General features: G+C 38.6%; 1 protein-coding gene across 1 annotated transcript in view; it reads left to right on the top strand.

Moving 5' to 3' along the window:
• Nucleotides 1-5,390: 5,390 nt before the first annotated feature.
• Nucleotides 5,391-15,120, top strand: part of NUBPL (NUBP iron-sulfur cluster assembly factor, mitochondrial) — a 77,178-nt gene continuing 67,448 nt past the window's right edge. The window contains exons 1-3 of the mRNA XM_065753753.1: nt 5,391-5,513; nt 6,435-6,582; nt 11,419-11,453. Coding sequence (XP_065609825.1) covers nt 5,391-5,513; nt 6,435-6,582; nt 11,419-11,453 — 306 coding nt within the window. The remainder of the gene's footprint in view (nt 5,514-6,434; nt 6,583-11,418; nt 11,454-15,120) is intronic.

The following is a 15,120-nucleotide window of genomic DNA, read 5'->3' as shown; positions in this document are numbered from 1 at the left end:
AGGAAAGATGTTCCATTCCAAAAGGTCAGATTGCATAATGTAATTTAAAATATACTATCAGAGGATATTGCTTGCTACATTTTGAAAGCAACTCAGATAAATGAAGTCTAAGTACTGTAATGGACAGAATGTTAAATGTGTTAGGGACAGTGATAACATCTGTAATAATAGACATTTTAGTGGTCTGCCTGCTCTGCCATTGGATCCATGTGTAGTTACCCACATATGGGACAAAAATGCAAAATGCTTAGTTTAAAATATAGTAAAAATTCTGATGATTAGTGTTAGAAAACTATCATGCAGAGTGATGTTAATATGCACCTAATGTTAAGTGCCTAAGAAAAGAAAATGGAATTAAATAATTGACATTGCTATCCTGTAAATACCCATTATCCATGACTGCAGATATGACCATGACTCAGTCGGTGACAGAGCAAGACAGAGCCAATGAAAGTTCCTTTCCTGAAATGGCTTTCTGAAGTCTTAAGTGTGAGTTAATAAGCCAAGCAGTGAATTAAACAATCACTCTGTCAAAAAACAATTTTGTATTTTCCTATAATATTTTCTCGCTTCAATGTTTGATTAAATTGGTATTTTAAAGGGTAGAGTGCAGTCCTCTAGTAGCAGTAATCAGAAGAATATAAATTACATTTCTTTGAGAGTTGCTTTTTAGATCTTAGTTTTGATACCAATTGGCCAAGAGCATTAATGCATGATTCACTAGAAAACTGTATACCTGAGGGATTACACAGCTACTTTGTTGTTGGAAGCTGTTAACTGAGTCCCCCTTTTCTTCATGCTCAGAGAGCTGGGATGGAAAAGAAAACAAAAGTTTATTTTCTGAACCGGGACGAACTTGCTCAGCTTCTTGTCTTTGTTAGACTTCAAAGGTACTCTATTCTAGCCTGTATTTTCCTTGGCTTATGCTTTATATAAAAGTGGTTATAAACATGTCCATTGTCCTCTGTTCTGCCTAAAGAAACCCACTGTTTGGCTTTAGATGTTAGCATAATCTGGCACTAAAAAAATTGGCACTTTTTTTCTTTAGCATAGAAGATTAGAGATCAGGAACTTTAGATTAAACTCATGGCTCTGGCTCAATCTAAAACCATGAAGAAGAGTTCTTTTCTTCATAGCAGTGGATTGACTGGAGAAATAAATAAGCATTTTGAGAATCTGCCCTTTTGTCTTCACAATTTTGGACTGTCAATTCTATATGTAGTGCTCATAAGTACTTTTGGATCACATTTTCAGCAAGATTGTTTTGGCATGCAAGGGCCAATCTGGATGAGGTTGTTGCTGGCACAATTGTGTGAGTATACGTAATATAGTGTACACTCAAAGAACATCAGTTCCCTTTGGTTATGTCTTGCACTGCTAATGTGCTAGGATTTACAAGAAAAGTATTTAATGGCCACAGAGCAAAACTGAATTGGTTTGGAGTGTGAGACAGATTTTAAAAATAATTAGTAAATATGATACCCACTAAAAGTTGGTGTAATTTCTCAATTAGCCGCATTGTTCAAATTAGATTAATTTGCTATACAAAACTCATTTATGCTCCAGGTTCTGATGCTAACAGAAACGCTTCCTGTAAAATGTAAGTTCATTACTGAGCAAATGAATGAAGAACAGGATTAAAATGATTTCACAAATTGAAATTGTGCCTGAATGCCATTATTACTCAAACCTGTGCTGTGAAATGGCTTACTGGAGATTTTAGGGCAGTGAAGATCTTAATTCTGCATCTGTATGATGTCAAATACAAAAAAGATCCTTCTGCCACTGGAATTACAATTTATCTGTGCCAATGCAAGGGGTGGTAATTCCACTCTTCCTTCAGTGATTGTAACACATATGGCAAAGAATAGGAAAGGGTTTTTTTTTTTTTTTTTGAAAGAAAAATTAAAGCTTTTGTTTTTAAGTACAAAAAGACTATTAAATTGAGTTAGTTATATATTCCTCACATGAACGTATCTATCTTGTGTACCTTTGTTACTGAAGGGCATATTGAACAACACAGATCTTTTTTCTGCATTACTTGCTTAAGGCTGGAAACATTGCTGTAGTATCAGCTGTGTTCTTTACTGTGATGTGACTTAATATAGTACACAATATTAACCTGAAGTAAGGAAGATGAAGCAAGAAGTGAAATTCTAATGAATGAAACAAGGGCAATAGTGTGAGACACAAGGATGTCATGGTTATCTCTAATCTTTCTATCTGTGTCAGGGGGACAGTAGGCCCACAGGCCCACCAGCCCCCCCCCAAAAAAAAAAGATTGAAGGGGAAAGGAACAGAAAGGGGAAAGAAAAAAAACAAAACAACAAACAGCAGCAATGATCTTAGAGGGAAATGAATTTACTAATTATAGTAGCAGAAATGCAAGTTATTTGGTATTGAAGCTAATAAATCAATAAAAGGAGAGTTTCTGAAAACTGAGGTTCTTACTCTGATCCCCCAGGGGGCAAAGAGAGAAAGTCTTGTGACTTTCAGTCAGTTTTATCTTTTGCACCGACTGGAAAATGGGAACAGAACAGCGAAGTTTTCTAGGTGCTGTAGTACATCTCTTCTGAGACTGCCAGTGAACTATGTGATGTGATGATGTGGAATACTGGTAACATGTTATAAAACCACAACAAAGGAGGATCCTCAAACCTGCCAAGACTGGACAAGATCCCATGACTTGCTATTAAATAAATTGAAGCAGGAAGTTGATGTAACTTCTATGAGGAGCACAGCAATGAGCACACAACGAACCTGCACCTCTTTTTTGTTTTCAGTTTTTGGGTTTGTTTTGGGTTTTGTTTTTGTTTTGGTATTTTTTTCTTTTTTTAAGCAGCTTGATCCACTTTGCCTCATCAACTCCAAGGGAGGATGCTAGAGAGCCTGGAAGTGATGAAAGGGCAGCTGAGCTGCAGCTTGGTTTTAGAGCTTCTGAAGGGAGGAGGTGACAGCTATTCTGAGGGCTGAGCCATGAGCCTCCAGTAATGAGCCCAAGGCTCGGAAACATACACAGAACAGCAAGGGATTCTGCACCAGCAGCTGTTGGATGACAGCACAAGCAGATGAAGAAGATTCCCATTTATTTCAAACTAGGCTTTGCTTTATAAAAATGCTTGGCAACAACTGCTCTGGGTTAAGGTAGCATGACAAAAAGGGAATGAAATAACCCCAGGTGCTCTGCTTGCTTTACCATATTCTTGGGCTTGGATGGAAGCAGATTTAAAAGAGAATTGCAAGAATTGCTTTTCCTGCTTCTCCAGAAGTTCAACAACTTCCATAACTTCTTTTTAGGACCTCGTAGCTTATATAGAGAATTATCTAATCATTTAATATATTCAGCTATATTTCTTAATTATACAACATTGTGTGAGCTTTGATAACTTGCCTCAAAATTACTTACCTTAGACTTCCTTTCTTTATGAGCCAAGTAATTAGCACTATGTGGACATCATAGAAAAGAAAACACATTTTAGTCTTTATCTTAAATGTGCTACAGCAAACCTCTACTACAAAGGCTCCAGAGCTGAAACGACCCCAAAGCTGTGAGGAACATTTTACACCGTGTATTTACAACTGAAGTGCTATTAGCCTGTCTTTAACATGATTGTTTGCCTAATTTGTGACCAAAACGAACAGTCCATGTGAGCTTGGAGTTTGCAGCATGCCCTTAGCCTCCTGTATTATTAATACTAGGCAAGCATCCAGAAATGGTAATGGAGACTCAGGGCTCCTTCAGCACTGAAAGGATTGCAGTCCTGGTAATACCTTGTTTCCCTACTGCACACAAATCAACCTGATTATCTAATAAGTCATTTTTCACATGTTAATTTACTTCTAAAATTTGGAGTCATTTGTCAGCAAAGCTCTCCTAGATAGACCTGCATGCCCTTCATTGATTTTGGGTGGAGGAAAAATACATGTAAATGCAAGACAATCTAATTTCAAACAAAAATCAATTACATTTTTATCATTTGAGTGTTCAGGTTGACTACCAATTTGGAGTCTTTAAAATGCTTTCTTACACCTCAGAAAAGGTTATAATTTGCATAAACATTAAATATTGTGGTTTTCATTTTGTTGAACAATTGAAAAATCCAGTATTTGCAGAAAAAATACAGATGATCAGTGGTTTCCTTCAGGCAGTGAGATCTTTGTTAATTTCTGGATGCATTTTCCTGGACTCATGTTTTAGTGGTATGTATGGACTCTAAGGACATCACATATACAAGTTACACTACTACATTCAATGTTAAAATTTAAATAAGAAATCAAAAGCAATTGCAGTATTTGGAAATGTCTTCCTTATTTCAGAGCAAATTTAACGGCCAAGTTCCACTTTTCATATTCAGTACAGCCTAGCGCCATAGTAGCTTTCCTACTGCCAAACCAGCGCTAAAAGAAATGATTAAAAATACATTAAAAATATTGAAAACCAGTTCTGCATGCCTACCAGTGATCCTGCACGGCCGTGGTGTGTGCTCTGCACTTTAACACTGCCTCAAACTGCTTAAGGTAGGAAAATGCATTATGCAAATTTTTTGCAAGGAAAATGGTAGCACAGTTTCCTGGGGCAGTGAAGAAAAAGCCCTTGAGGGAGATCTACAATACAGTTTCAGAATTAAATGGCTCACTGGTTGTCAGCGTTCTTCTGCATTTTGGTTTCACGGAGGGTGAGTTACTGGGAAACTATTTGACCTCTTCACGTGTCTGTGCTTGCTGTGCAAAATATGCTCAAATTGTTAGAACAAGAACGAGAGATTGAGCATCAAGTAAAGGAGAGTAAAAAATTGCGTTTTTGTCACAGTAATTTGGCAGCTGAGCACTGGAATAAGCCTTTCAAAATGATGGCTTTGAGCAAAATGCCTGATTAAGGCTTTTAATAATACAAGGCAAAAATAACATTTAATGAATGGTGAAAATTCTCGATGTGAAAAAGGGGCAATGTTTATTACAATAACACTTTAAATAGATCTAAACCCCCCTGATCCATTACGCACTACAGCAGGTGCCAACAAAGGGCACTATCTATGCTGTATTTGACCATTGAGAACTAACGGCCACAAAGTGCCCAGGTCTGAGGCACTTCAGCATTACCTCCTGGATAAACGGGGCCGTTCATGGGATCGTTATGAATAAATCACGTCAAAAGACGCGAGAGCCGCGGCCTCCTCGTTTCCCGTTTGCAGCCACGCCTGACGAGCCATGGGGCCCGCACTGCCCCGGCCTGCTCGCTCGCGGTGAGAAGGCGCCAAGCAGCTCCGTGGGCCGCCGCTGCTCTGAGGCTGAGCGAGCGAGCGAGCGGGGCAGCAGCGCGGTGCGGCGCGGCGCAGGGGGCGGGCCGAGCCGCGGCGGCGCCATCACAGCGCGCCCGGCGGGAGGCGGCGATGGGGGCTGGCGCCTGGCGTTGGGTGCTGCGCTCCGCACGCGTCTCTGGCCGCGGCGCGATGGCGGTGCTGCGGGGCGCTCCGGGCAGCGGGACACGCGCTGCTTCGTCATCCGGATCTGATGTGAGTGAGGCGGAGCCGCCTGCCGGACCGGCTCCGGAGCGGTGCGGGAGGGGAACAGCTCCTGGAGAGCCGCGGGGCGGGGGAATCAGACCTGTTCTCGGATATGCTTCGAAGACCTGGCTGCTCCGAAGTAGCCTCCACAGTAACTGGGTTTGTGGCTGTGTTAACCGTGGGGCTTTAACGGCGCAGGACTGAGGGAAGGAAGAGAGCTCGCAGTCCGCAGAGTACAGAAGAGCTGCGAGCCTGCCCTGAGCTGCCTGGGGCGTGCTGTGGCCATGTGGCTCGAGTGGGCGCTGCAGGAAAGCAGCAGGGGCTTGGCGGGCTGCTCAGCGCTCGGTGCTGCTTTTCTTGTGCTGGTCTGCCGCCCCTGGGTCGCCCTGCCTCCGTGACTGGTGGCTTGGGATGCTGCTGCTCTCTTTTTGACGATGTAGTGCTGAAAATACGAACAGCCGCTGGCCGCTGTGTGTATTAATTGTGGTGAAGTTAAAGGTCGCAACAGCTGATACGCAGCCTTGACTTCGGCTTCAGAGGTGTTTGGGAAAAGAGGAGTCAGGGGGTTTCATTTTTAACCCTGATGATTCCACTGAGAATCTTGCAAAGCAAATAACCTGAATGTGATTTTTAAAAGCCTCCAAATTAGCAGATGATTTATTTTACTGGAAGCCCTGGTTCCTTTTTGAGGTCTGAGATTGATTATGTTTAAGCGTGTCTAAACAGAATGCCCCTGAGGTCAGTGCGGAGTAGGCCCCATTCCTTCAAGTGATGCTGAGCAAGAGGCAGGTTGCAGTGGGAGAGCAAAAAGATGTTTAGGAGCAGTAATAAAGTTGTCTCAGAGCACAGGTTGGTCTGTGCTTGTTCACTTTTTCTGGAAACACTGCAGGTTGATGCCACAACTGCTCTGTTCCATTCTTTTTTAATTAGTTCTCAGGCTCCAGGGATGAGGATCTACAAGAAAGACGCTCTCGGATCCTGTCACGTGGGCTGCCCAAACAAAAGCCCATAGAAGGAGTTAAACAAGTGTTGGTCGTAGCTTCTGGCAAAGGGGGAGTTGGAAAATCAACGACAGCAGGTAAGTTTTTTCTTACAAAAAAAAAAAAAGCGGTTGTGCTGTTTGTTGAATTTTTATTGTTTTGTAGTAGATATGTAAATATTTGTATGTTAGTGTGGTTTTTGAATTGCATTCAGCTGGAGGCCATGATGCCGAGCAGATTACAAAGTTTTACTTCAAGGCAACAGGGAAGTGTTTTCATGCTTCCCCCTCAGTCTAGTATTATATACATAGCAACTAAGCTTTTTGTGCAAAATATATAGGTTTTATCTGATATTTGTATTCTGTACGATACTTTGCAAGGAATATTTGGATTGTTGTTGTGCCCTTACCTTGTAATCAAGTCCCACTAACAGAGCCCTCAGCCTCTGTGAAGACATGTTGCAGCCACTGAAAATCCATATTATTGCAGAGGAACCAGTTTTGAAGTGGGTGCTAGTAGAGCAGACAACTTAGAAATAATGTGTTTGTAATAGTGCAGACCTGTCCTTGGCAGCTTGCTTTGAGTTGGGGGTAAGCTAACGTGGAGGGGATTATGTGCTGGTGTAGGTGATGCTTTTCCTCCTTTGCTAGCATCTCCAGTGTAACTGCAGTGTCCTGTAAATCATACTCAGTAGGATTTATCATTATTTTAGTGTTCAGAAGGTTAAACATCAAGTCTCTGGACAATTTTCTCAACTACTCATAAAGACCTTTCATAATGAAAGGTGAAAAAGCAGTAATAAGCTGCACAAAGCAGCGAGAGTCTATTTAATCACTGTGAACTCCCAACTTTTCTTACCCGCACAGTTAGGCTTTGGAATCAAAAGTCAGAAAAGCTTTAATTCTGGGTAGTAGAACAAGGTGATGTGGATTCCTAGTACTGCATACATTTGCAGTTTCATAAACATCCGCTTGAAGTTAAACAAAATTATGTATGTGTGCGTATATAAATATGAATACTAGAACGTACAAACCTTATCCATTGTAATAGCACTTCAGGGAAAAAGAAGTAATGAATGTATCTTTTTCTGTACATAGGATATGCATATGTAATATCCTATGCATAGAATGCATGTGTCTGTACATACTTAACGTATATCCTCCTGTACATAAACATTCAAAACAATCAGCTCCTTTATTTCTTAATTATGTGAGCTTGATGGTTATAATTTGTCGGTGAATTGTTCCTGCTTAATGAAAGAATGGAATAGCTATTTGTAAATCCATAGATTTACAAACACAAATATAATCTGAACAAGATATCCTCCTGATCTACCAACAAATGTGCTAATTTAAATTCTAACTGGAGTCTGTATGTAGTTTGTACATATCTGTATGTAGTCTATGTAATTTGCACGTGAAGCACAACACGTGTATAAACAAGCAGCTGGGATTTCTTTCCCCTTCATTAAACAAAAAAGAATAAATCAGGATTCACCAGACATTAAATAAGAGAGCTGAAATGTAAACAAGTCATTTAATTGTTACTGCATTGGACAGTCTTTTGTTGATGAATGCATTTATTTTATTTATAATGTTGAGAAGAAAGAGGATGAAAATTTGTTGAGAAAATTAGTTTCTTGATGATTAAAATAAGAACACATTGAATTTTTCAGATGAACAATTAATTAAAATAATTTGTATGGAAGAAAGTAGTAGAGGCTTGTAGGAAATACATTTGGTTACCGTTTCCCTGACTGAGAAGGAAAGGAGGATGGTAATTGGTAATTAGAAGTTGTATATATAGCTCTTAAAGCACCACAGAAAATATCATCAGTCTTATTATCTGCATTCCTCTGAAGGAGTGTCAAGGCTGCTAGTGTTCTTTCTCCCTGTGGGTTTTTATTCCAGTTGTTCCAGATCTCCCTTCCAGATTGAGTGGATACGTATTGGGGTTGAGTTTGTCATGGCCATTCTTTAATTTCTATTTGTGTTTCTGTTGTGCAATTCTTTCTGTCTGTTGCTATACACAACAGCATATAGCTTTTGTATTATATTCTTAGTTGCTTCTAGCACTTCTGAAATCAGTGTAGTCTCTGATTAAAAGAAAAAATTGTTTTATAGGAAAAATATTTTTCAATATGTGTTTAAATACTTAGATTGCTTTATCTTTTTTTGTCCAGTATGAGATTTTGTTGTTATTGCTTTATCTTTTTTTGTCCAGTATGAGATTTTGTTGTTGTTGTTTGATTCCAGTTTCCTGTATTTGTTTCCTGTTGAGTTCTTTTTTTTTTTTTTTAATTTAATTATATTTCCTCACTCTCAGTGCAGCTTCCCAGAACTGATTCTGGTATGAGAAGAATTAAGAGTGTGGGCTTGAAAGAAGTTTCTTATTTCTGAAATTCTTAGTATTTTCAACTGTGTAAACATGGGATGGTGTTCTGACTCCCATTTTGCTATTCCTGCAGTTTGTAGAAAATAAAACTATAGATAATTTACCTTGGTTTTCTTCAGTCATTTCCAGCAAAAGGTATTAAGCTAAGATTTTTCATTGTTGTTCAGGAGAACTGATGAAGTCAAGACATAGTGAAATGGCTTCCAGTCTTTTTTTTTTTCTTTTGTATATTTTTATTCTGCAGGTAGGATGTATTAATCTTTTCAGGGTTGTAGCCAAAATCCATCTATTCACATGTCCCACCTGGACATAAGTTTCGTCTTCAGTCAAGAGATGATAATAAGAGATTTGGATTTGAAATTTAAAAGTGCAAGCTAGTAAGCCATCCCAGACTCATACTGATATCGAGATGACTAATTCTGACCTCTTTGTGCTTCCTCCATGATACTGGCTGGTTTAGCCTGGGTTAGAGGTAGCATGGCGAATTTATTTGTAGCATCCTATGAAGGCTAGAGGTGGTGGTGACAAGTATTGGACTTGTTGAATATGTATATGCCTTAATGTTTTACAGTACTGATCATGTTGGAAGCTTATTGTGAGGGGCCATGTTAATATTTAGGGTCAGGTTAGAATTAGGGTCTTGCACTGTGTTTGTAAACCTTCTTGGAACTGATAGTTATACAGAGACAACTGTGTACAACAATCAGCTGGGATTCAAGACAGTATATTGCATCTAGTTAGAAATGCAGCTAATAAACTCAAGCTTTCCCAGTACATTATTTCCACTTTGTAAGGTGCAACGTTAGAAGAATGAGTAATACCAAATTGTATTACAGCCACGATATTTTATAGATGGTACAGTAAGACAGATTATTGTGATGGAAACAAGACAATTGAAATAAAGGGGAAAAATGCTCACCCATATCCTAGGCTCGTGATAGGAAACTCCAATGGAGTATTCTCTAAAAAAGAGATCCTTCTCCAGTGGTGGTCAGAACTAAAACAGGGTTTAGGAGAGGTGGAGCTGGACTCCACTCCTGGTCACACAGGTGAATTGTCTTCACCTGTGCTTATGCAGCTGACTCAGTGCTCACCTCAGGTGATGAATCAATGGTTCAGGCCGTGATTCAGCAGTTCCCATACACACTGTCATTCTTCTTTCCCTTCAGTAGTCAAATATCTGTTATTGAAGATGCATTGTGAGTCATGCTTTAATTTTCACATTATGATTGCATGGGAAGAAGATAGACTGAAGTGACAGGAATATTAAAGAAGTATGCTGAGCAACTTACTTCTTCCCTTGTGCTTTTTAAAACGTGATCTGCAGTTTATTTATTTGTTTAATCACTGTTTGCATGTTTTTCTCCTTATCTTTGATTTGTAGGTCAGGCTCCAAGTTGCACAGGATTAATTCTCTCTGCTTGGTTAAGGGAATAGTTGATCATGCATCAATTTAACTAGCAAAATGAAGAACAGAATCTGTATATCAGCTTAGGAGTAAACAGTGCCTATATGCGTCTGAGGGAGAGCTGTATAATTTTCCTTGTTAACCTTCTCACTATTTTAACAGAACTTGCCACTCTCCATGCTAAATGCTTTAAGCTGATAATGTCTTCCCAACTTGTTTATACTCTTTCAGTAGAACAAGGCTGATGGCAGTTGATCTTTCTTAAGATAGTTTGTAGGCTGAAATACAGTAATGTGTAAAGAAGGCAAAAGATTTTGTCTAAGGAAGGTGTGAGGGTTTTTGTTTGTTGTAATGTTACTGTTTGGAATATGACACATACACTTTATGCTGAAGTTTCTAGATCTTCTAGTATAGCTGAAGCTGGTAAACCATTGAAGGATGCCATTTCTACCATGCTTTTTACACAAGTATTGATGGAAATGCTGCAAACAGCTCTAAACAAACTAAGGGATAAATTAATTTCTTCTTCCTGTTTTTTTTTTGTTTGTTTAGTTGCTACAGATGCTTTCAGAGTAGGTGAGACATTGTTTTGTTGCAAACAAGTTGAGCAAAAAGCAGAATTGCAACTTCTTCCCAAAAATGTCTATTTTAATATATCATGAGAAATCAAAGAAGGTTTATGAACGTATTTCTGGCCACTGCAATTTAATAGTTAATGCAATGCTTATCTGAGCTCTAGTGTTAAAAGTTTGTTGGAGACTGTGGAATGCTGTGGTATTTTATATTTATAGTTATGTCTGGTTCTGAAAGTCAACAGATACTTTTCTTAATGTTATCCTTCAGCTAAATGCTGGGATTGTAACTTTATTTCTCATTGTCCTGTAGAAATTTAGAGCTTTTTTTTTTGCACAGTAATGTGAATATTAGCTTCTGATTGAAAAGTAGGCACTGCTGACTCTTAAAACTACTAATACTTTAGTGATGTTAGAAGCTGAGAACTGAGATGATGAGTGCATTTATTAAGCAAGTGTGGTGTTTTATCTAATGTTTTCACTTGTTAGAAATGATAATGTTCTTAATATTTAGGAAGTGAATCCTCTTACAGTTAATCTTTTTCTTCTCTTCTTTGCAGTAAATATAGCCCTCGCCCTAGCAGCAAATGATTCGGTAGGTGTACATCTAATTGTCAGCCTTAATGTTAAACAAGTGCATTAGTCATAAATGAAATGGTTACGGCTGGGGGTGGTCACATAAATTGTCTGGCAGTTAATTTCTTAATTTCTTTATTTTTTTTATGTGGACATTTAAGCTTATGTAAATTAGTTTGTATCAGCACTGTGGGTGACTCAGCTCATCCTTCATCTGTGTTTGGTTGTAGCCTTTCTGTTGTGTGTCTCTGCTTGCAACTGCAGTTCTGCAAGAATGTGTAGACATACAGAAGGTTGTTTGTGTAGGCTGGAGATGCATAATAAATAATTGATTTCTATCACTTCAGAGCACTGACTTGGAAAAAATATGAATGACTACTCGTTGGTATCCAAAGCATTTGTAGCTGTGAAGATTCACTTTTCCAGGAGAAATTAAAGGGCTGAGGGGAAAAAAAGAAGCTATGCATCTTCCCTAAAGCTTAGAAATATATTTTCACTCAAAAAAATCTATAATTGCCCAATTTGGTATTGGAGAACTCAAATGGTTAACTGTTAGACAGTGGAAACCATTTATTTGTTAAACATAATGGGTCTTCATTATGTTCCCCTTCTGCTATAAAATGGGAATAGTTCCACTGTATATGTTTATTGCTGCATACTACATACATAAGCTGAGAAGCAAGTTTGTATGAAAGGGTGTGTAATGCAAGTATAGAATTCGTGAAACATCGATTCCAAAATAGCTAATAAGTTCAGAATAAGTGTACCCATAAGAATAGGATCTTGCAGAGGTTTTCAGTGAAGCTGGAACTTCAGATTTACTGATAATTGTTATGCAAAGGCCAAGAAAGATGTGTGAGGAAGCATCTCTTTCAGGTGATGCACTACTATTAAAATTATCTAGGAATGTGTATTCAGAATTGCCTGGGAATTCCATCACAGTCAACTTTAATTGGTTATTTGGTTGAATTCTCAAAAGACTTCTGGAAAGTATTTCATTATGTCAGCTATCATTGAAAACAGTGCTTACAGAGCAGTATAAAACAAAGTGGTCTTATGTACTTTGACCTGGTAAATGTAGTATCTTCTTGTCTTGTGAAGGATGAGTAAAATAAGATAGGAGTGAAGCTTGCATGCTCTCTGTACACTTATAGCAATTTATAAAATATATATTTATTTCTGTAACACCAATCATACTTGATAAGAAGTGAGTGCTAAAGCTGTTATATGAGATACATACTGTTTGTAACGGCATGTGATCTTGATATTTCACAGTTTTTAATTGTGTTTTAAATAAGCTGCTGGAGTAATTTGATTTTGGAGGAAAGTCTACTATCTTGAAAAGCAAAACTGCTTGAATGGTTCTTTCTAATTAACTTTAAAACATGACATTTGCTGTAATACTTTTCCAAAATGAATGTGATCCTGCAAGTAGTTCTGAGCTGTAGCATGGTCCTTGAGTAGCTCCATGGAAACCATGTCAACTAATTGCACGGAAACTTTCCAAACCAGCTTAAGTGTTTTTAGGATTGTGTCTGATATTGCTCATGCATGCAGCTTTGTGCATTATGTGAATTTAGATAGAACATCTCTTAGTAATTCTGGCATGCATAAGTTATGGGATTGAACCCTTTTGTTAGGGCTTGAACATCTGGCTTTAAACGTACTGACGTGATGCACCACTTCAGTAGCTCTCTAAATGCTTGTAAAACACATAAATAAAAAGACTGTCATCAGATGATACAAGAGGTTGTTACTGGGCTTATTTGGCAAATTAGGGATGGAGAAATAATTCTAAATGAAACTGAGGCAAGAAAGTTTGGTAAATGTGAAATGGTACTAGTCATTTCTGATGTTATGTGGTAATAGAAAATTGAAGGCTGGAGGCTGGCAGATGTTGATGAAGGAGCAGGTGAGATTCTGTGTCTGGTGTGAACTGTCAGTCACAAGCTAACAAGCTGCCAACATGGTGAAATTGTGCACTGGTGTGGTTACAAAATGAGAAGCTAAGTTGATCTGAATAAACTCAGCCGTGTTTTGTTTACGCATTGGTATCTTTACAATAAAATGACGGTATACATCATGTTTACGTTTAACCCTTGGACATCAATATGCTGGTGTTTTCACTTGTGATTCAGTTAGTAAATCAGAGCATCAGCAGCCTCCTGCAAATTCATTACAGTGCGTAAGTTTTTTATAAGCAAAAGGCAAATTTGTAGAAACTGATGGTTGATCTTGATGTACTGTTTAAAGCAGAAAAGAAAGGACTTATAAAGAAAGGTCACCATGACCATAAAGGTTTGTGCTTTCCTTCTTCATTATATACAGTCTGTTACAAATTTTGTGTTTATAACTAAGTTTTCAAAGCAAGTAGTGTATTGGAGCTAAATGACAATAAGACCTGTTGTCTCCTGATCTTTCAAGTGTTCTTTTTCTAAGATTATACAGGTCACAGGGTATTGAGAACAGCTGTTTTCTGGTGAGAGAGATCTGTGGAAGATGCTTTCAGAGGAGATTGGATTAGAGTAGGTTCTTGCTGCTTTCTGTAATGGCTTTGACACTGTATTGTTGTTTGATAGTGTCATAAGCTGGAAACAGATTAACAATCAAAGCATAAAGGAATTTCTTGTCCTCTTGATAAAAGAAAGCTTCCTTCCATCTTCTCTTAAAAGTCTGCTTTCTGCAGTCAGAGAGAAAAGGAACTGCTCTTTCTATAAATAAGCTTATTTTTTCACGGGGAAGCTTTCTCAGCTTTTACAATGATAGGCTGCAGTATTAAAGAATCAGCAGAGCCTTGGACATCATCACTGGCCTGTGTTGTCGACAGAACTGGGATTAATGTTCATGAATTCAGGTCTTCAGTTTCTGGTGGTGTTTTTACCCCCATGGTTTCAGAATAACTTAAGATAGGATTTCATTCAGTTATTTAGATACTGTGCCCAAGACTGGTTGTTTTGTTGTGGGATTTTTTTTTCTTTGTGTTTCCTCAGTTTTTGGTGCAAGGCCAGGGAAACAGGCAGGATCCTTTTCAAGTTTATTAGACTTTGGTAGCCCAGGTTACCTGTTGTAGATGGATTAGTTAACAATTGTCTAAGCTTTTTTGCCTGTACCAAGATCTAAAAATCCACGCAGTTTTCTCTTTGTGTTACTAAATAACTTAAAAATAGAACACAGGGTTAAAAGTTTTAATTGCTTGCTTAGTTAGACAGCTGAATTTTTTTTTTTTTTGAGTTCTTTGGTGTACCAGCAGTCAGTTGGACTCCCCTACTTGAGAAGAATTTAGGATTTTGTGCCAGGATGATTCATATTCAGACTAGAATGACTATTTATGAAAGCTGCCTGGCTGGGGCCGATTTATTATAGTAGAAACAAGTTGAATTAATAGGTGCCAGCAATAATGGGATAGAGATTGCTTGTTTATGAACAGAGTATTTTAGTGAGCAAACACCAGCTGTGCATGACTCAGGATGGCATGCATCCAGTTGGAGGCCGTGTGCCTGTGCTGTCACTGCAGGCAGGCTCCCAGTCAGATTGCTTCTGACTCTCTCTCGTTCTTTCCAAGCAGACTTCATTTCCTCACTATAGGATGGGATGGTTTTGATGTCAGCGTACAGAGGAATTAAGGAATTGGCGTTTAAGCATTAAGCAAGCAGCTTCTGCCTGGAGCTTTCCGGGCACGTGAGGAA

This window comes from Cyrtonyx montezumae, unplaced genomic scaffold, assembly GCF_038088225.1.
Source record: "Cyrtonyx montezumae isolate F1298 unplaced genomic scaffold, pur_monq_1.0 scaffold_10, whole genome shotgun sequence".
Lineage (NCBI taxonomy): Eukaryota > Metazoa > Chordata > Aves > Galliformes > Odontophoridae > Cyrtonyx > Cyrtonyx montezumae.
Note: the sequence above shows the minus strand (reverse complement) of the source record. Positions and strands in the feature narration are given on the sequence as shown.